The following is a 20,618-nucleotide window of genomic DNA, read 5'->3' as shown; positions in this document are numbered from 1 at the left end:
AGCACAAATTTGATTTTTTTCTGATAATAACGGTCAGGGAAACATCGTGCACACGAATTTTCTGTTTTGAGAACTATCTAAAAATAAATCGGGATAGGGAAGGAATGTTAGTGTGATGTTCATTGGTACTAGAGACTGATTTCACCCTTCCATGGTTTTCACAATACTCCTTTTGCTAGTGACAGTGTTTGAAAGCTATTGATCAAGATTAATTCAGCCAAAATATTTTGCACATACTGAAAACACACCATAAATGTGCGTAACATCATTGTTCCTTGATGAATTTTATTGAAATTTTCAGAACTTTACGAAAAACTCGTTTAGTTAATTGCCCGGAAGAATTGAGAATATGGTCCAAGTAGTTCCGGAGTTATTTCGGGTTGTCATGGGGTACCATGATTTGGCCAAATCATCCATTCAACGGATATATCAAGACCTTGATGAGCTAGAAGGTTGGTACCGTTTTGATTCATATTACGGACACTAAATCCCTCTTCGAAGTGTGAGAAATCTAAAAGCATATAAACTTCAACACATTTAATTAAATAGAAATGTGTGCCCTCTTCATGATTCTTATTCTGGACACCAACTAACGCGACCTAACTTTTGCTTCTTATTCCGGAGTAAAGCAAAGTTGGAACAGTTAAATCGTTAAATAAACACTATTAGCCGTTAGAAAATCGTTAAAACTAGTTGAGAATTGTAAATTTTCATGGATTGCTAAGGAAAATGCTTAGTAAAACTTTGAACGGCAGATTTTGAAACATTTTAACTGAAACCTTTCCCATACAAAGTTGAGTGTCCAGAATTTGAAGCTGTTTGGAATTTGAATCAGAACGGTATCTTCGGCAAAGTTGTTGAGCAGATCATGGGCTTTCTGTAAGTAACAAACCTAATTGGGAATTTATCGCACTAAAAACACATTTCGTTCAACCTTCTATATCTTAAGGGGTGGTCCATTATTTACGTAAGACATTTTTGGCGGTTTTTTACCCCCTCCCTCCATGGTTAGATTTTTTTGTATGAAAATTTAGAATAATTTGTATGACGCCTAAGAAATCTCAAACCCCCCCAATCTCTTACGTAATTAATGGATGACCCCCAAAGACCCTGACGAGCTCTAGCTAACCTTCTAAGGTTAGTGTCTTCGGTAAAGTTGCTGAGCAGATTAAGGGCTACTGGCGGTAACTGTTTTAATTAGAAATTTATCCGCTAGGTGGCACTAATAACAAATTTCCTTCAATGATCAATATCTCAGGATCCTGATCCAGAGTTGCACAATATCAGTCATATCAACTGATGGCTGATGGACTAAAACTATCAATGTCACTCTCGAGCTATCAATATAATTTTGATTTGATAACCAAGTGCAGTGAAGCGACACCGCCCTCTAGATCATAATCACTGCAGAATGAGTAAGCACGTGCTAATTATCCAAGCTATTAATGTTTTTCGATGTTTAACAAAAAGTGTCCATCCATCCACAGCACTGTCAAAAATATCGTACTGATAAGTTGCCGTTTTATTAGCTTAATTTAAGACTCAACTTAACCTTTCGGTGATATCCATATTGTATCATCATGATGGAATAACCAGCATGATGTTGATGTTATACAGAATGATCTGAGTTGTATCGCAGTCGGCCAGTCGAAATCAGCAAATGTTAAGCCTTGATAGTGACAGCTAGCAACGCTGTCCTAATCTCGAATCTTGATGAGCTAGAATGTAGGTGTCTTAAGAAAAGTTTTTCAGTAGATCAAGCGCCATCTGGCAGTAATAAGTATTATTGAGAATTTATAAGATGGCACTAGAAACAAATTCTCTTGTATCTTCTGTATCTCGACATCCTGATAAGCTAGTCTTCGGTAAAGCAGTTCAGCTGATCAAAAGCTATCAAGTAGATCAAAGGCTGTGGAAAATATAACACTAGGAGGCTCCTGATTTGTAAACTTTTCCATCTTGAGAAATTTATGTGCCGGAGAGTTGGAATTGTCGTCAAAGTCGTGTTCAGATTTGCCCTACGTTTAGATTTTTTTCTCTCTGGGAGAGTTTTGAATAGTTCTAGGTAAACAACACGAGAAAACCAAACGCAAGAATGACTTTCATTCCTCCACAGCTTTAACATTTTAAGGAATTCAGAAAAGGATGCTTACTCAAATGGGCTGATAAACCGAATGAAATGTAATGTAAGTTAGCGAGTAGTTTTATTTAAGCATAGTTAAACGTAACGTAACGCAAAAGGTGACTAATCTTTCTTCAAAAATTGTTTATTTTAGAAAACGTCGAAGCGGTCTATGAACGACTTTAAGAACTTCACAAAACGCAAATTTTCATGCAAAAATATTGATGATATCTATTTTAGTTCAAAAGTTGTTAAAGTTTTTCTGTTTAAAATCCTTTGTTTTTCAGGGCATTTTATTAGAGTTGCAAAAAAAAACACATCTGTAATTTTTATATATGATTTAAAATACAATTTTATTTTGTCTTTTGAATACCGTCAAAACATATTTTTTATGTTTGCCCCAATCAGAGATATTCACAATCAAAGTAGGCATGTTTTTGAGAGAAAAAGACAATAACTCCCAAACGGAAGGAGATAGCGATTTCTTCACTCATCAAATTACGCATTTTTCAAAGCGCTAAAAGTGTTTCATAGGATTGTACCCCGTTTGGCATAAAGTTGTTTGGCATAAGGTCGTTTGACATAAAGCCGTTTGGCATAAAGTCGTTTGGCATAATGGCCGTTTGGCATAATGATTGACTTAAAATAAATATCGGCATTTTTCTAGCTTTCACCGAGAACTCACACAACCGAGCCCATAGCAAAAAAACAAGCGTGGTGTTCGTTTAGAGATTTTCCACAGTAAGAATTTAAAATATTGCTGTAACATTAGAGAGCATTATTACATAAAGCTCGTGACGGGTCTCTTCATCTCAGAACATTGAGTATCTTTGTGCTAGTTGCGATATACATATCTGAGAACAGTAAATTGGAAAAGAAAGTTCGCAGTTATTCATCAAGGGAACGCTCATAGAATATTTCGCTGCAGATCAAGCTCTGTCCCAGTTTGGACGTTACACTCCATGACAATTACTTGATAAAAGAATGGATTTTTTTTTTGCAAAATATCAAAAGCTCTGAACCAAAGATCTATCAATGCGACTTAATGCTAAAATAGTCTATATATGAGATCAGATTATTTTTCGTTTAAAATGTTGTTGTTTCAGCATATCTCAAATGAACAACACATCTTTAAAAGAAAATATTTGTGGCAAAACTTTTCAACGGTTCAATATGAATTCTAATTTTGTAAGTGTACATCAAAAACATCTATTATCGAGAGAAGGGAAAATTTGTGATTGAAATAATATTTTTTCCAGCATATCTCGGAAGGAGATCACGCGTTTGCCCCAAAAAAGTATATGTTGAATATTGGCAGGTTCCAAAGTAATTATCATTCTAACAACACATCTGGCAAGAATTGAAAAAACAGCAAAATATAAAAATAGTTAACATTCGGCTTAACCAGTATAAATAAAAAGAACAGCTTATTTTCAAAAGGAGGCAAAATTTATAATTAAACCAATAGAAAAACGGACGCAAAAAATTATTGCGGCATATTACAACGAAAAGACATAAAAAAGTGCGTTCAGAATTATCGAAGTGATTGTGCTACTTTTCTCCGAATGACCGGTTTCCCCGAAAAGTGGTGACGAGAAATAACGATAAACAGTCAAAACAAGGAAGTATTCTGTGATTCTCGGCTATACACATGTTGGCAAAAATGCTGAGGACGTTAAAACCTGAGACGAGACTCGCGTAGACGGTCTTCTTTTTCTGTGATTGCTGAGTTTTTTCTTATTCCACTTTCTGTTTATACCAATTATGCGCATGCTGTTCAAACCCTAACATGAACCTCTCAGCAAAAAATGAATGAGTTTGCATCAAATCGAATCATAAATAGCCGTTTGAGTGAAATTTCATGCCAGCAAACGTAGCAGATATAGAAATAATTAATCTTCTGCTTAGATTTATCAGCAACTTTAGAAAAAACTGCTCCACCGACTGAGGTTTTTAATAACTGTTTACTTCAAACACAATACTTTTCACTTTTTCAGCCATAAAAACGGTGGGCTTCATTTGACGTTTCGTGAGAGGGGAATCTGGGCTGCATATGACGTTGATATTTTTCCTCTTCGCGAGTCTCTCTCAGGTTAAAACTCGAAAGAACCGCCAATTAAATAAAGAAGGGTGCATATTAGATGGTCAGTTCGTTCACCACCCTGAAATGTATGAAGTTACGACAATTATGAGTGCTAAAAACTTTTCGGGGAAGTGGGCTTGTCGGGGAAACGGGATAATCGGGAAACTGGCGTTCGGGGAAACGACATTCGGGGAAAGTAGCACAATCCACCGAAGTAACTGCAGTAATCGATTTCTCTTTTCGCTGATAATTTGAGCAGATCAATCTTATCGATTGCCGCCCATAGAAGAAGGAGACATATATTGATATTTTAAATCAACAGTTTTCATACCTATAATTATGGTTACATCATATTTAGAAAAAAAGAACAATTAAAAGAAGGGTAAATTTGTACTAAATATATAAAAATCTTCGGTGCAAAAATATGTTCCAATAACGAAACAAAAAAGAAGAAATAATATTTGAAAGAAGGGTAATTTCTGGATAAGTAATAAAATACTATTGGCAATAACTCTCATACTATGCTTAAATTTTCTTCAAGAGCGAATGATTGTTGAATATGATGTCATTTTGTATCAATTGACATGAAAACAAGCCTGATGTCGTCAGAAAGATTCAATAGAAACGTTAAAACGAAAAATTGAGAAATTCTTGGTTTCAGACTCATTATGCCAAACGACTATTATGCCAAACGACCATTATGCCAAACGACTTTATGCCAAACGGCTTTATGCCAAACGACTTTATGCCAAATGACCTACCACCGTTTCATAGACTACTTTGATGAGAAATTTGAACTGAAAACTTTAGAGACAGAAAATCAGTTTTGTTCGAACCACCCTATGTCACCGTAGGAAAAAAGCTCTAAATCGGTCAATTTAAGAGATACAAAAAACTGTTTTCGGCATAGGTGCTTGAAATTGAATGGTCTACAACTTTGCTGAAGCATGTATAATATAATTTCTACAAATAAGAAAGTTAGTTACGCCATTTCCATGAAAACGTGGACCACCCTAATGTTCAATAACACCAAACAAAGGGCCTTACTAATACAAACAACTTTGTAGAAGACCGTTTTCGTCTAATGTTTCATTCTAAAGCTCAAAATGCATCTTTCCGCGTAAAACTGATTCCTGGACCATTGTGCAATGGTTTGAAATCAATCCTTATTAAAGTATAGCCGTTTTTTAATCAATTTCAAAACATTAGAAGATCAATGAGGATAATAATTAATTTAGCCATGATTTACCCAAAACACTCCTGTGCGAGTACTATTTTTTTGCCAACCTCACCATGATCCCACCACACATCAAACTTTCATTGCCCGCATCACATCATCGCCAACATCATCTTCGGCTTCGACTCGGTTGGTGTTTGATTGGGAGATGTTGATCACAGTTGGACCCGTTGAATGTGTTTGACAGGCAGACAGAAGGCAAATGTAAGCCATTTTCATACTCTGGTTGTAGCGGGGGCTCGGTCGGGTACGTGCTTTCGTACAGAAAGTCAAGCCATTGCTTCATATGTGTTGCCAAACAAGATGACGCAGGGCGCTATTTTTACGCTTTGGACGAAATTAAATTTTCACATGAATTCTAGGCATAAGGAAGATCAAAGAGCTTTTGCGAAAAATGCACGAACATATTTTCTATGAATCCCTATTCTTGTATGATTGAAGAGTGGACGAGTGTTGGTTGTGAAATGAGAACAAAGTTATAAATGCATTACTTTAACAAAATTTGTTAATATCACAGAAAATATTTGAAATATCACAGAAAATATTTGAAATTTTTATGTACACATTTTATTTTTTTTTTATGTATTCTTTTCAGATGTTAAAAGTCACCAACAAAAATCTGGATAATAAATCTTCGAGCTGTTTAGTGAAAAACCGAATATAGTACTATACCATTCAATTCCTCTAGAGTTTGTATCCTTTGACAGATACGCATATTCCGACCTCAACTGTAAGGCCGTCTTCAGTGACGCGTACTAGACTCGACTCGAGTCTACAGTTGAGGTCGGAAAATGCGTATCTGTCAAAGGATACAAACGGCAGTAAATGCACCATTCTATTTTACTTCCACATATTTTCTGTGAAATTACCACATTATCAATTGCGAACAAGAAACACATTCTGTTGACCCTATTTCCCAACAAATGGAACACAAATTGCGATGTTCGCACACGTGTCACGATAGCCATTTAACCATCTTCAATTGTAGATTATTTGACATTTTATTTTGCATACAAATGGCTGCATTATTCAAAGCTTGTAAAAAAGGAGAAAAACAGAAGGCAAGGAGCCATTTCGAGGAATCTGGCGAATGACTCGAATCAACCAACAAAAGCCACTTCAAACTCGGAAGCAAACAGTAGCTACCGAATGAATATTGAATGTACCTTGCCTTTTTATTCCCCCGTTCCGGAATTCGAACCAGGGTTTTCTCATTCTCGACTGAAGGTGGTTATTTTGGGTGTTAGGTCCACACCCACATCAAAGCTGGATAGAAATCCTTCTCCTTCCAAGTGATTTCGTTTTTTTTCTTCCCATTCGCAAGGCAAACCAACCTGGAGTGTCTGCGGTGCTGGTCCCATCTGGATTCCGAGGCAGGATCCCTTCGTCGGAAAAAAAGATTATAAATCATGTGATGACTATCCACGGCAACAGTATATCAAATCCGATTAAATGACGTCATGCTGCCACCTTCTCTTGGACTGTAATAAAAGTACAAGATATGCATATGGTATACACTGAACTGGGTGTGACACCAATGCGCATCCATTGGAAAATTAAAAATGAATCCTTCTGTTAGCCTTTTCCGTGGATACCGTAAGGCACAAATCTGTTAATTGATGACACCATGGATGGTCAGCCTTTTTCGGGGTGACCACCAACATATTTGCTTTGACTGTCGAATTAGAAAATTAAAATCTTCCCCAATGTGAACATACTTTGGTGTAAATAACAATCTGATTCCCATATCGCTTTTCCCAACCTTTATTATTTGGCCGTCAGATAGTGACTATCTAAAAAGTCAAGTTTATGAGATGACCCAGAGGAATTTCCCTATCATCAGCGATAGGAAGAAGGTAAGAAAAGGGGAAAACAACCCTTAACGCTTACGGTGGCAATATTGCTGGCTCTAACTTTTTTTTAAAAAGGGTTTGTTGAAGCCAAAGAAAATAACCTGGTTGAAAACCTAATAAAGTTTTACTAAATCAAGACAGTGATAATGTTTTACAATGAAACGTATTGTTTATTTGAAAAAAAAAGTAGGATCCAGGAAATTTCTTGAGTACTGTTGCTTGCATTTGAGATGCGAATGTTGAATTAACGTCCTCCAAATGCCATAAAGCAAAATAATCAAAGGACGCCTAGCAACCTGAGAGAAACTCGCGAAGAGGAAAAATATCAACGTCATATGCAGCCCAGATTCGGCTGTCACGAAACGTCAAATGCATCAGTGCGCATCGTACCTTCGTGCTGTGCGTACACGAATTCTCTCTGCTCTTGAAAGTTTTCTTTAAAACTACCTAAAGCAATAAAACAGTACTTTTCAGTGCTACAAAAACAGTACTTTTAAGTGCTAAAATTAAAAACGGTACTTTTCAGTACTATTTGTCTACTATTGAATCCTTTACGATCCTTGTTTGGACCCGTGCTTTCGGTTTTTCGTTGGACCCGTTGGCGAAAGCTAGCGGTGGTAATCCTTCTTGGACACCGTCTTGGAAAAAAAACTTCTCGAAGGTCACGTCTTCTTTCGTTTATTAACTAAACATGGTATCAACAACAAACAAAAGGAAGGGTGAATCTCTGAATTCACTACTTCCTTCCAAAAAAGTGGGTTTTAAAACTGTCACTACACGTGGCAAGAATGGAAGAAAAGACGCTTCCCCGGAATGCGAAGTTTCTTCCAAGGGTGAAATGAATAATTGTATCGAAATGAGCAATCAGTTCGATGTTCTAGACAAATTTTCCGAACACCAAATCGAAGCAGCCTCTAGCCCAGGCTCTTTGATTCAAGTGAGGAAGCAAAGAGTGCCGCCTATCGTGGTCAATTGTTCCGAATTTGGGGGATTTAGGCAAGAGATCGTGAACTCCATTAGGGGAATCAAGGTTTCCTTCCAAATCGCAAAGAAAGGAGACTGTCGCGTTTTGCCGGAAACTCTTAAAGATCGCGAACTTCTTCTCAAACATCTTGAAGAGAAGAAGCACAATTTTTTACTTATGACGACAAAACTGAACGTTTGTTCAAAGTTGTCTTGAAAGGTCTCTCAAGTGACTATAAGTCACCTGAAATGATCAAAAATGGAATAAATGATTTACTTGGATTTTCCCCAGTCCAAATAATCATTATTAAAAAGAGAACCCAATCTGGCATTGTTCGGAAAGGGCTTTCTCAAAAATATCATTTAGTTCACTTTAACAAAATAGAACTAAATAATATTAAAGCTTTAGAAGAACGCAAAACTTATGTTCGATGTCTGTGTGACATGGGAACATTTCCAGAAACCTGGAGAAAATTACTAGACCCCACTCAGTGCCGTCGGTGCCAAAAGTGGGGTCACGGTACAAAAAATTGTCGCATGGATGCTGAATGCATGATTTGCGGAGGTTCTTCTCACGCTAAGGACGTCTGTCAAGTGAAGGAAGATACCACCAAGTTTATATGCTCTAATTGCGGGGCCAATCATAAGTCAAATTTTTGGGATTGTCCTTCACGCAAAAGAGTCATTGAGGCTCGTGCCAGGCAGATGAAAGATAATATCCGTTACGATAACGATCGTTTCCGGAATTTCCCTGGTATAGTATCGAACAATACTCACTTTTCAGTTAACGATCGCTTGATTAGGAATCATACCCATCAGGAAGATCATAATCATGCTCATTCACAAACTAATTTTAATCTGTCGGGTAGCCGTTCGAATCTTTCAGTTTCGAATGTATCTACCCACGGAAAATCTTTTGCCAATATCTTCTTCTTCTTTCTGGCGTTACGTCCCAACTGGGACAGAGCCTGCTTCTCAGCTTAGTGTTCTTATGAGCACTTCCACAGTTATTAACTGAGAGCTTTCTGTGCCAATTGACCATTTTTGCATGTGTATATCGTGTGGCAGGTACGAAGATACTCTATGCCCTGGGAAGTCGAGAAAATTTCCTTTACGAAAAGATCCTCGACCGGTGGGATTCGAACCCACGACCCTCAGCTTGGTCATGCTGAATAGCTGCGCCAATATCGTAGCAGGTAATTTGAGCTCCTCACCTATTCGTACTATGAGTACCTGTCGTAACGAAATCTTATTATTGTTTTTTTTTTTAAATCCACCGAAAACAAAAATTCACCTGATTCTACCTTCGTTTATGCACCTTACTTTTTACGTCAATCGGATTCAAATATGTACGTCCGATCGCGCCAACATATGCCAACAGAATAATCTTCCCGTGTCTTCGTGATGATTTCGAACCTCTCCCAAAGATCGGTACTGAGTAACCGACGCGGTACTGAGTAAGCGCGCTACGAGCCGAGGTAAAGGACGACGATGACGTGGCGTCGTTGAATCTCTCACGCTGCTCAGTACTGAGCAGCGGTATAGCTTGCTGTCGGTTTCTAGACTCGTTTTTTTTTTTTCAAAGCAAACCGCTTAGAACTCTCCGCTTTGCTAAAGGGGATTATAGAACGAAGCCACACCTCAAATTTTCAAGAGCACAAGTCTTGATAACCAAACAGCGCTCCGCGTTGAATATTTATCCCATTGTCCACCACCAGCAAGCAAGCAATTTGATTTATTTTCAACGCGAACAGTTGTCAGATTTTCCAGTCTTGTGCACTTGAAAATTCAAAGTTTGGCTTCGTTTTACAATCTCCTTAAAGAATGTCTCTCCGACGTCCTACACGAGTCGCATTCTATGGTTCTATTTCTTCATATCCCATGCGTCGTTCGTTTTATTCCGATACAGAGACATTTCGACGTTGCCGATTATCCGAAGCTGAAATCCTAGATAATTTCGCGCCTATTCTCTCGCTTTTCATTCGTAATGCCGAAATATCCCACTCCACCCGAATATAATCACATCCTCAAATATCTGCTAGATGTGCTGAATCATATTGGGCGGTTTATTTGCATTTCCAAAGTGAAACAGGCTAAAATTGATCAGCATGTTTTATAACGATTATCTACTACAGTACCCATTCTACTTGTTTCAAATCAAATGGAAAAAACCCTACCGCCACAGGTAAACGCTAATCCGCCTCTTCGTCTACCGAATTTTCTAACTGAACAATTGAATCTAATGATTGATTCAATGTTCAAAGCCACCACTATGACTGAAGCAGTCCAAGTAGGTGTAAAATTTACTAATCAAATTGTTATTGGATTACGTTTTTCTAATAGATCCAAACAATAATTTTAATATTTTAAATTGGAATGCTCGTTCTCTGAATGGTAAAGAGGACGAGCTGTTTAATTTTCTTACAGCTAATAACGTGCATATAGCAGTTATTTCTGAAACGTATTTGAAACCTGGTTCTAAACTCAAAAGAGATCCTAACTTTTTTGTTTATCGTAACGATCCACTTGATGGGGCATGTGGGGGAGTTGCAATGATCATTCATAGGCGTATCAACTGTTTTCGTCATTTGAAATTAAAGTTTTTGAAACTTTGGGTGTTTCTGTTGAAACACAGATTGGTAAATATACTTTCATAGCTGCCTATTTGCCTTTTCAATGCTCTGGACAGCAAGTTAATTTGCTCCAAACTGACTTGCGGAAATTGACTCGCAATAAGTCAAAATATTTTGTCATTGGTGATTTTAATGCCAAACATCGGTCATGGAATAAATCTTAAAGTAATTCCAACGGAAGAATTTTATTTGATGAGTGCTCTTCAGGATATTTCTCAATTCAATACCCTGATAGCCCTACATGTTTTTTCTACAAATCCATCTACGATTGACTTGGTCTTAACCGACTCTTGTCATCTTTGTAGCCAACTAGTTACTCATGCTGATTTGGATTCTGATCATATCCCTGTTACATTTCAAATATCCCATGAAGCAATTCTCAATCCTATCAGCTCCACTTTCAATTATTTTTGAGCCGACTGGATTATATATGAAACATTTATTGACTCTAATTTTAATGTTAATATTCCTTTACAAACAAAACTGATATTGACAATGCTCTTGGAAATTTAACAAATTCCATTATTGAAGCCAGAAGCATTGCAATTCCAAAATGTGAAGTAAAATTTGAATCCGTGATTAAAGACGATGATTTTAAACTCTTGATCGGCCTTAAAAAGTGAGGAGAAGGCAATTTCGACGCACTCGCGATCCTACTATGAACATTATATGGCAGGATTTGCAGAAAGAAATTAAAAAACGTTTTGCACAATTAAGAAACAAAAATTTTGAAAATAAGATTTCTCAATTGGACCCTGGCTCTAAGCCTCTTTTGAAAATTATCTAAAATTTTGGAAAAACTACAGAAGCCAATACCGGCATTGAAAGAGGAATACAAATTATTACTAACTAATTGCGAAAAAGCTCAAAAACTTGCTATGCAGTTTGAAAGTGCGCACAATTTTAATTTAGGACTTAATAGCCCAATTGAAAATCAAGTTACTCAGGACTTCGAAAATATTCTCAATCAAGAGAACGTTTTCGAAAATGCCTGGGAGACTGATTTGGAAGAAGTGAAAACTATTATTAAAAAATTCAAAAATATGAAAGCTCCTGGCGATGATGGAATTTTCTACATCCTCATCAAGGAACTTCCAGAAAGTAGCTTATCATTTTTAGTTGACATATTTAACGAATGTTTTCAATTAGCATATTTTCCTGACAAGTGGAAAAATGCTAAGGTTGTTCCAATTTTAAAACCAGGCAAAAATCCAGCAGAAGCTTCTAGCTATCGTCCAACCAGTTTGCTTTCCTCCATCAGTAAACTTTTTCAACGAAAATTCAGTTTTTGCCAATGAACAGTTCGGATTCCGCCATGGACATTCGACCACTCATCAACTTTTACGTGTAACAAATTTGATCCGTTCCAACAAATCTGAAGGCTATTCTAGCTCTTCTAGACATAGAAAAAGCATTCGACAGTGTTTGATCGTAATGTAAAAAAAAACTTTAATTTTCCAACATACATTGTTAGAATAATTCAAAGTTATCTGTCAAATCGTACACTTCAGGTTAATTATCAGAACCCCAGGTCTGAAAGACTTCCTGTAAGAGCTGGTGTTCCTCAAGGCAGCAGTTACCTCAGGGATGTCAAAAATCCTTGTTTACGGATGACACAGGCCTCTCCACCAAAGGACGAAGCCTGCGTGTCATCTGTAGTCGATTGCAAAAAAGTTTGGATATGTTTTCTTCACACCTGCAAAAATGGAAGATTTCTCCTAATGCTTCCAAAACTCAACTCATAATATTCCCACATAAACCAAAAGCTCTTTGAAGGTTTCAATTCAAGTAGACATGTTGTCACGATGAGAGGGGTTCCAATAAATTGGTTAGCTGAAGTTAAGTATCTAGGGCTCATGCTAGATAAGAATTTTACTTTCAAAAATCACATTGAGGGCATTCAAGCCAAATGTAATAAATATGTAAAATGTCTCTATCCCCTCATTAAAAGAAAATCAAACCTTTGTCTTAAGAACAAGCTTTTGATATTCAAACAAATTTTTCAGGCCAGCCATGTTGTATGCTGTACCAATATGGACTAGCTGTTGTAATACCAGGAAGGAATAAAATTTTGAAAATGATTCTGAAGCTTCCTCCCTAGTATAGAACCAATGAGTTACATAGCATATCCAATGTTGAAACATTGGAACAAATGTCAAATAAAATAATTAATCATTTCAGGGCACTTCCACAGTTATTTGCTGATAGCTTTATTTGCTGATTGATCATTTTTTTGCATTTGTATATTGTGTGGCAGAAGGGCTCTGGGAAGTCGAGAAAATATCCAACCCGTATAGATCTACGACCGGTGGAATTCAATCCCTTGACCCTCAGCTTGACCTGGCTGAATCACGGGCGCGTTTACCGCTACTGCTCTAAATGCCTAATAATTGTCAAAGGAACATTTTTCTCTATGCTTGCTTAGACGCCGATATATCAAAGAATCAAACTTGTACCACCCCTTCCTGTTATTTAAATTCATTTCAATTTAGTTTTTTTACGAAAATTAAAAACAATATTAGGAAGCTATAACATACTCTCCGCAACAATGTGGGTGCTTGAAATTTGGGCAAAATCAAAGTTTTAGTTGATTAATGATTAGTCAACGTAATCAACTTGAAGTGTATAAATGCATTGTTTTTAATGTTATCTTTGTCTTGATTAATTAAGGTACCGTGGGGTAAGTGGATACAGAAAAATCAATAGTCTCTTCATTGTTATGTACGGCTATCGTAAATAATGTAATTCAATCTTTTTTCTGTGGATAACAAATGATGGACTAATATACTTCAAATCTACATGTATTTCGATTTGTCTGATTGTTATGTATTGAGTATGAGGGACTTAAAAATTTGCGCCAAAGGATCGACTTACCCCACCATGGTGGGGTAAGTGGATCACCAATAAAAATAAAACGGTTCTCAAAACAAATGTGGTGTAATTATGTATAGTAAGAATGACATTACTCTCGTACATGTTATTAGTGCAAGTTATATTATATTTTGATACTTTTTAAATTGAAAAGTATCTTTATTTTATCAAAATATTATAAAAAATATATGTACACTTATTCACACTAAAAAAAAATATTGTAACTTGAATAATTTGGAGAAAAATCATCTATTTTATTGTCATAAGTATTGTAGACATATTGTAGGATTATTCCTAATGATGTTTTCGAAAAATACTCGTAGTTTAAAAATAATAGTTACATTTTTTTTGTTTAACAAACTGAAATCTTTTTATTCTATTCGTGAATATAATTGTACCATCCGTCTAGAACAATTTATATCGTTAAATAAGGTATGATGATATGCTTTCAATTGGTAAATTTGTTTATTTTGCACTATCGCAATTAAGCTTAGATAAACCACGAAAAGTTATGTTTAAATTTTGAAATATTCATTATTTTATATTTTTTTATACCAGAGAGATTGAAAATACTTTTAGGTGGATTAAGTCAAATTTTCTATGGAACTTTGACAAATTTAAGCTAGAAATGAAAAAAATTAAAGGAAAACAACATTTCAGCATATTCAAACTTATTCAAATTCGCATAATTAGTCTGCTAATATGCTATAACAATGCTTGATCCACTTACCCCATCCCATTTAAAAGTAGGGGAAAGTGTACCATGTTCATTTTATCTGTATTTATTTATAAAAATCACACATTTTTCATTGTGATTCACTCAATTAGAACTGAAATACTCACCATGCGTTGAAAAAACTAATAGTTTTCGATTTTAGACAGAGATACAATGGATTTTTGATTGATAGAAAACAATTTTGAAATTAATTGATTTTTGCAGCTTACAAGCTTGCTTGTGTTGGTGAACGTGTTTTACCAGTTTTGCAGTAGTATTAGTGTGGACGTAAGAATATAACCTAAAACGAAACAATGGTGCGAAAACATTCAACATTTTCAAGTATTTATGCTTAATATGGACAAATGATCCACTTACCCCACTGTACCTTACTGTAGTTCGTCATTGCCCTTAATCTATTTCATTTTCAAAAATTCTCTATAGATGATCAGTATTATAACAGCTCCTAATACATATAAACCACAACGATGTTAGATAGAATACTGAGCGATAATTTGTATGAGAATATATATTAGACATGATGTTCGGATTCATCATGGTGAAACAAGGTTTTAGAAAATCTAAGGTATGAATTCAAAGGCAATTTTTACTGAACAGTTTACGAATTCGTATATATTTCTATACGAATAAATCTCAACCAGCCGAAAGAAAGAGTTTTGATTAATCATATTAAAACTTTGATTATCTTAACCACCTCCAAAAAACACACCTCCCACATTCCAAAAGCTAATTAACATTTACAATCCCACGATCCTAATCTAAGTCACGCTTTCTCTCGACTCCAGATGCTGGTATTTCCATGGAAATCCACTTCTTGCGAACCGCTTAATCTTCGCCATCGAAACAAAGCACCCCAACCGAAAAGAAAAGCTAAACTTTCGTCCCCTTCCGAAATCCACTTACTTGTCTCTGCAACATGTAGCTGAACTCCGACACGGTGTTCTTCTTATTCCCGGTGCTATCCATCGTCGGTTTTTCTGGGGCTTTTCCGGCGATCCGTTTGACACTGTCCAGCGACGGTTTTGTTGTGCGATGATTAATTTCCCAAGGGTTCGCTGTCACACTTATTGCTGCTGTCCTCCCCTCCAGGGGACAATTTTCACACTCCCGCCTGGCCAATCAACGCTGCTAGGTTACTAATGATGTTGCCCTGAGGACCCCGAAAGTTGTCCGGCAGCCGTTAACTCTTAATTATCTGAACCTTCGCGTTCACAGATCGAACTGCTCCGAATTAGATTTTCGGGTGTAATTTTCAACGGCGCTGTGATCCGAGGATGAGCACATTCTACATGGTCCGAATCGATAATTTAGCATTTTTCAATTTTTCTCTGTTTTGTTGATTTAGGTATGATTTTCTCAGAGCAGTTTTTCGTTGTTTAGGCTAAGTATGCTGTTTGGCTCAAGAAAAGTAAAGAAATTTCTTGACTGAATGGGTCAAGAAATTTCCTAAAGAGAGACCCATTTGAAATGACATTTCTTCTCAACTCCATACTGCGATCAAAAAAATGTAATTTTCTGTACCATTTCTCGGAAGAAATTTTCCACGCATCGAGATAGGCGATTCATTTTCTTGTCAGTAGCAAACCAGTCTTCAGGTCCAAATTTTGAATCAAACTTTTTTTGTTGTAGTTTTTGATAGCTATCCAGTAAACTCTTACAAAACATTAGTACGAATAACTTCACTAAAGACACTTTTGACAACTCTTCATTTGAAATCGATTTTGAAAGTTTAACCGCCCAGCGTCCTAAAAATAGGACATAAGCCCCGATTGCTTAGCGTCCTATTAATATCAGTGTTGCATTTGAACGCGTTCAGTTTGCGTTCCAGTTCAAACCTTTGAACGAGGGATCAAGTAGGCTTGAACAATGAGCAGTTCAAAAATTTGAACCCGTGCGAGCTACAAACTGAACGTGAAATGCAAACTGTCTCCATGGCAGATACACGACATATTTGAATGCGGAAGTTTAGCAAACATGCCAGGAAACTTAAATGGTTCAATATATTTGTAATGTCATGAACGCAATATGTTCTGATGTAGTTTTTTATGGTTTTCAGCTTCGTTGTGCATTTTGAAGTGAACGGGCCGTTCTTGAGCAGGTGCAGAATCTTGCACGAGAGTTCAATGCTTGCTAGGTTCTCGAGCAAAATTAGAACGCGTTCAGTTCACTTTTGGCTCGCGTTCAGTTCAATATGCATCACTGATTAATATGACAGTACTTGTAGTATCAATATCGTGGTAATAAAAAAGTTTAGGAGAGAACTGTCTTCTGTACAATTGATCATAAAACTGCTGAATTCCACTTGTTTGAATTGCTCTGCGTTAAGTCAGAGTGGACCAAGTTCCAAAGCTTGGGAAATTTGGATTATTCTTTCATTAGATGCAAAATTACCTTACCTCCATATCACTTTGATCAGATTTGTTGAATGTTGTAAACAGCGAGAGATATGTAAGAAATTTACTTTGGATGATCAATAAAAATCCATAGAAGTATGCAGTCAGAGTGCTTATTACTATAACAGCGAAAAGAATCAGCGCGCTGATGAATGCGACGAAATGAAAGACCTTTCAAGTGATTTGTCAGATTTTTTCACATCGAATTATCCATCTTGTCATCTAACAATTCATAAATATTACTTATTTCGATGCATTTGATTCTGATTTTTGACCATTTACCACATTTGGATGGGTGGTCAGAAATTGCAACACTTTCTGTGCAGACAGAGCGGACCAAGAGTCAAAAAGCAATAAACTGCTTGATTATTGCGTTTTTTGAGCCGATTTCAGAGACCAATAGAAGCTGTTGGTAGTTCTATGGTGTCTGAATGGAATGTTCTAGAACCCGCTCATTGGACCAGTATATTTTGTCCGGCACTCAAGATTTTCACTTGGTCCACTCTGACTAAACGCATATTTGAATATTGCTGGTCTTCAATGCCCTAACCCTGCAAAATTTTAATTTCCAATCTATCGTTGTGCCACTGATTTTGGGATTGAAGTTATTGAGGAATTTACGATACTGATGTCGAAGGATGTTGATAATCTGTTTATCTTAGAGATATGCACCCGGGTTGACCATGCAAGCATTAAATGATTGTTATTTTCGTAGAAATTGTTCAGTCAGAGTAAACCAAATTACTGAACGTTGGTCTTTAGTTCAGTCAGAGTGGACCAAGTGCACATAGTCTATCAAAAAATCGTTCTATAAGAGGTTTGTACTATGTTTTTTCATGATTATCACTTCACATTTTATGGTTTAAAAGTAACGCAAAGATGTGTTGACATACTGAGCCAAAATTTTAACGAGTTAAAAAATTACAAAGTGTTAGACTTTAAGCCCATTTTTCTCAAAATATTCAAAATGTCACTTGGTCCACTCTGACTTAACGCCGACCAATTCAGAATTCACTACCCAGGTAGTACACATATTCCAACCAAAGTCGCATATAAAAGCAATAGGTATATAAAACAAATTTTCGGCTCACGAATATTTCTGCTTTCGCTTGGCTAGTGATGAAATAAAAAGTTGGTGTGTTCGACAAATTTGATCCATAGCCCAAATCGAACGTCAAACGTTCGGAAAACAAGATGGCGCAAGTGGGAAAATATTTCATTCGCTTATATCGTTGGTATCAAGTATCAGAAGGCCAGCTCCAGAGGCACATTTACTACCAGTTATGGATCAACTAAGGCTCATTTTTCAGAACAAAATATGATTGAAAAACATGGTGACGCTGTACAAATTAAAATTACCTTCCTGACCCTGCAGAATATAGTCGTTTTCGAGATTACAGCTCACAATTCTCGGTTATTTACCAAAAAGGGTCGATTCCAATAGAAATTCCAAACGATGTCAACCCCACAGATGTGGATCAGTGGGAGAGGAGGATCCTTATTATGGATCAAATCGACTCATATTATGGATCAAAACACTATAACAGCAATTTATCTGCGAGGTAAACGAATGAAGTGTTAGTGAAAGCATTCGTTTCGGCGTTTCTTTCGGAATCGTCTTATCTTTGATTCATAACTGTGGTATGGTGTTCAGTGCCCCACAGTTATGAATCAACGCTTCTGGGAATACGGTTGACATTTTATTTCCTACGGACGTAAAAAATATACTTAAGCATATTATGATTAATTACGTTGCTGTACAGATTTATGGTTCACGTAGGTAAAATGTGTTCTGCTAAATTGCACCTGTAGTTGATGAGATATTCCCGTTTTAGTCCAACTCTGATCCATATCTGTGTGCTATCCATAACTGTGGGGTGACTGTACCATCCCCATATTTGAGCCTGGAGGTCCCTTGAAGAGGAAAAACCGCGTAAGCAAAATGAGAGCATGTAGCTCCATACCAGAATGAGTTCAAACAGCGCCCAAAATAGGACACTGCAAAATGTATGAGCGTAAGGAGAGCCTATAGCTCATTACCACAGCGGGTTAAGAATAACAAAATGTCCTGAAAACCAGACTTTTGAAATCAGTTTCACTTAATAAGTGGTAAACTAGTCATTGAAATCGCATTTGCGCAAAAACCGGATAGTTACATATCAGGTGGTACGAAGTTTCATAATCAGAATCACAACTATCACACACTTCATCAGCTCATCAGCCAAGTCGTTTTTAGTGATGGAAAAATAGTCAGGTACCCGACCTTGAGTCGGCCGAAGCAAAAGCTTTAATAACAGCCTGACTATCTGAACAGAAGTATACTGCCCATAAACGCATAATTGTCCCATGTGAATAGGAAACAAACATGGAACTGACATGCGTTTATGGGCAGTATATGACTTTACCCATTACGCGCTGTTGAAGTGCTGATTGCACTCCACATATAAAAGCAAATATTCCCGCCTGAAAAACGATTCTTAATATCGTCAAAAGTTATTTGACAGATAGCCCTAAACAAATAATTTTAACTATTTCGTACATAAGTTCCTTAGAAGATTCTTTTAAAATAAGAATCTTAGAATAACCTTCATTTTACAAAATTGGTAAAAAGAATAATATAGACTTTTTCACTTTAGCAACTTCACCAAAACAGTGGCAATCAATTGTTTCTAAAAATATTTCAGATTTTTTTTCTCTAATATCTTCTGAGAAACTTGTGGAATCCAACAAGCAATTTGTTGAGAAAGTTTAGTATTTTTTTCTCCTTTTAGTTATTTTCCACGGAATTTAGTCCTGGACAAATGAATGCGAAACGTTTTAGAAGTGATTCCTGTGTGATAACAAATGGCATCACTTCAGGTATTTTCTCATTAATTTCTTGAATTATTTTCCATAGGCACTTGAATGCCTGAAGCATTTTTTTGCAGAAATCGCCATTGGAAATTTTTATGAAATACCTTGAGTTATTCTCGGAATAATCTGGAGTATGTTTCGGAATAATAGATAGGTCCTTTTGAAAAGTAACGCGAGAAATGCTCAAAAACTATTTGAAGCAAATTACTTTTTAGAATCCCTTTAGCAATTTCTTGTGGAATGCTTCCTACTTACTAAAGAAATTCCTGATCAAAAACTTAAAAGTTCCTGTAGCAATACTTAGATTTGTTGTTTCAATCTTCTGTTTCTGGTCCAAAAGAATTGGTTTTGTTTCAAGTTCTGTGGAATTCCCGAAAGAAAATTAGCGAAATATCTGTACAATTCTCTTTAAGAGTTTAAAGAATATTTTATATCAGTCTCAGGTTGCATTTCATGAATGTTTTCCAGAGAAATGTCAGAAAAAAAGTGTATAATGTTATTCATTGATCACAAGATAGGAGCAACTTCTCAAGGAACAGCTTAAGATTTCTTAAGAAATGAACGAATTTTACAAGATACAGGAGCAAGAATTCCGGTAGTAAATGAATGAATGCATGAGAAATAACCAGAATGGGCCATTTCTCAAAAAATATCCAGAAGAATTCGAGAAAGTGTCATCGTAGATGAATACTTGGAAAAATCCTTATAAATTTCTCGATAAGTTCTTTGCTAGAACCTTGGGAAAAATAATGAACCAATTCTTTGTATTGACGAATTCCATCCAGAATGAGTCGAAAAAATTCGAAATCGTGATCGATAATTTTCGATTTGGATAAAATTTCACACATATTTTAAGTATGGTAGAATGAATGTT

The 20,618-nt window shown here is 36.3% G+C and overlaps 1 protein-coding gene across 6 annotated transcripts in view; it reads right to left on the bottom strand.

The window, feature by feature from the left end:
- Positions 1–20,618, bottom strand: part of LOC5568904 (putative sodium-coupled neutral amino acid transporter 11) — a 151,311-nt gene that overhangs the window by 125,328 nt on the left and 5,365 nt on the right. For 2 of the 6 annotated variants that reach the window (XM_021841303.1, XM_021841304.1), the window contains exon 2: positions 15,402–15,783. In XM_021841303.1, coding sequence (XP_021696995.1) covers positions 15,402–15,464 — 63 coding nt within the window. In that variant the 5' untranslated portion in view covers positions 15,465–15,783. The remainder of the gene's footprint in view (positions 1–15,401; positions 15,784–20,618) is intronic. The other 4 variants (XM_021841305.1, XM_021841307.1, XM_021841308.1 and 1 more) reach the window with 2 other exon arrangements.

This window comes from Aedes aegypti, chromosome 2 (genome assembly GCF_002204515.2).
Source record: "Aedes aegypti strain LVP_AGWG chromosome 2, AaegL5.0 Primary Assembly, whole genome shotgun sequence".
In the NCBI taxonomy this organism is placed as follows: Eukaryota; Metazoa; Arthropoda; class Insecta; order Diptera; family Culicidae; genus Aedes; species Aedes aegypti.
Note: the sequence above shows the minus strand (reverse complement) of the source record. Positions and strands in the feature narration are given on the sequence as shown.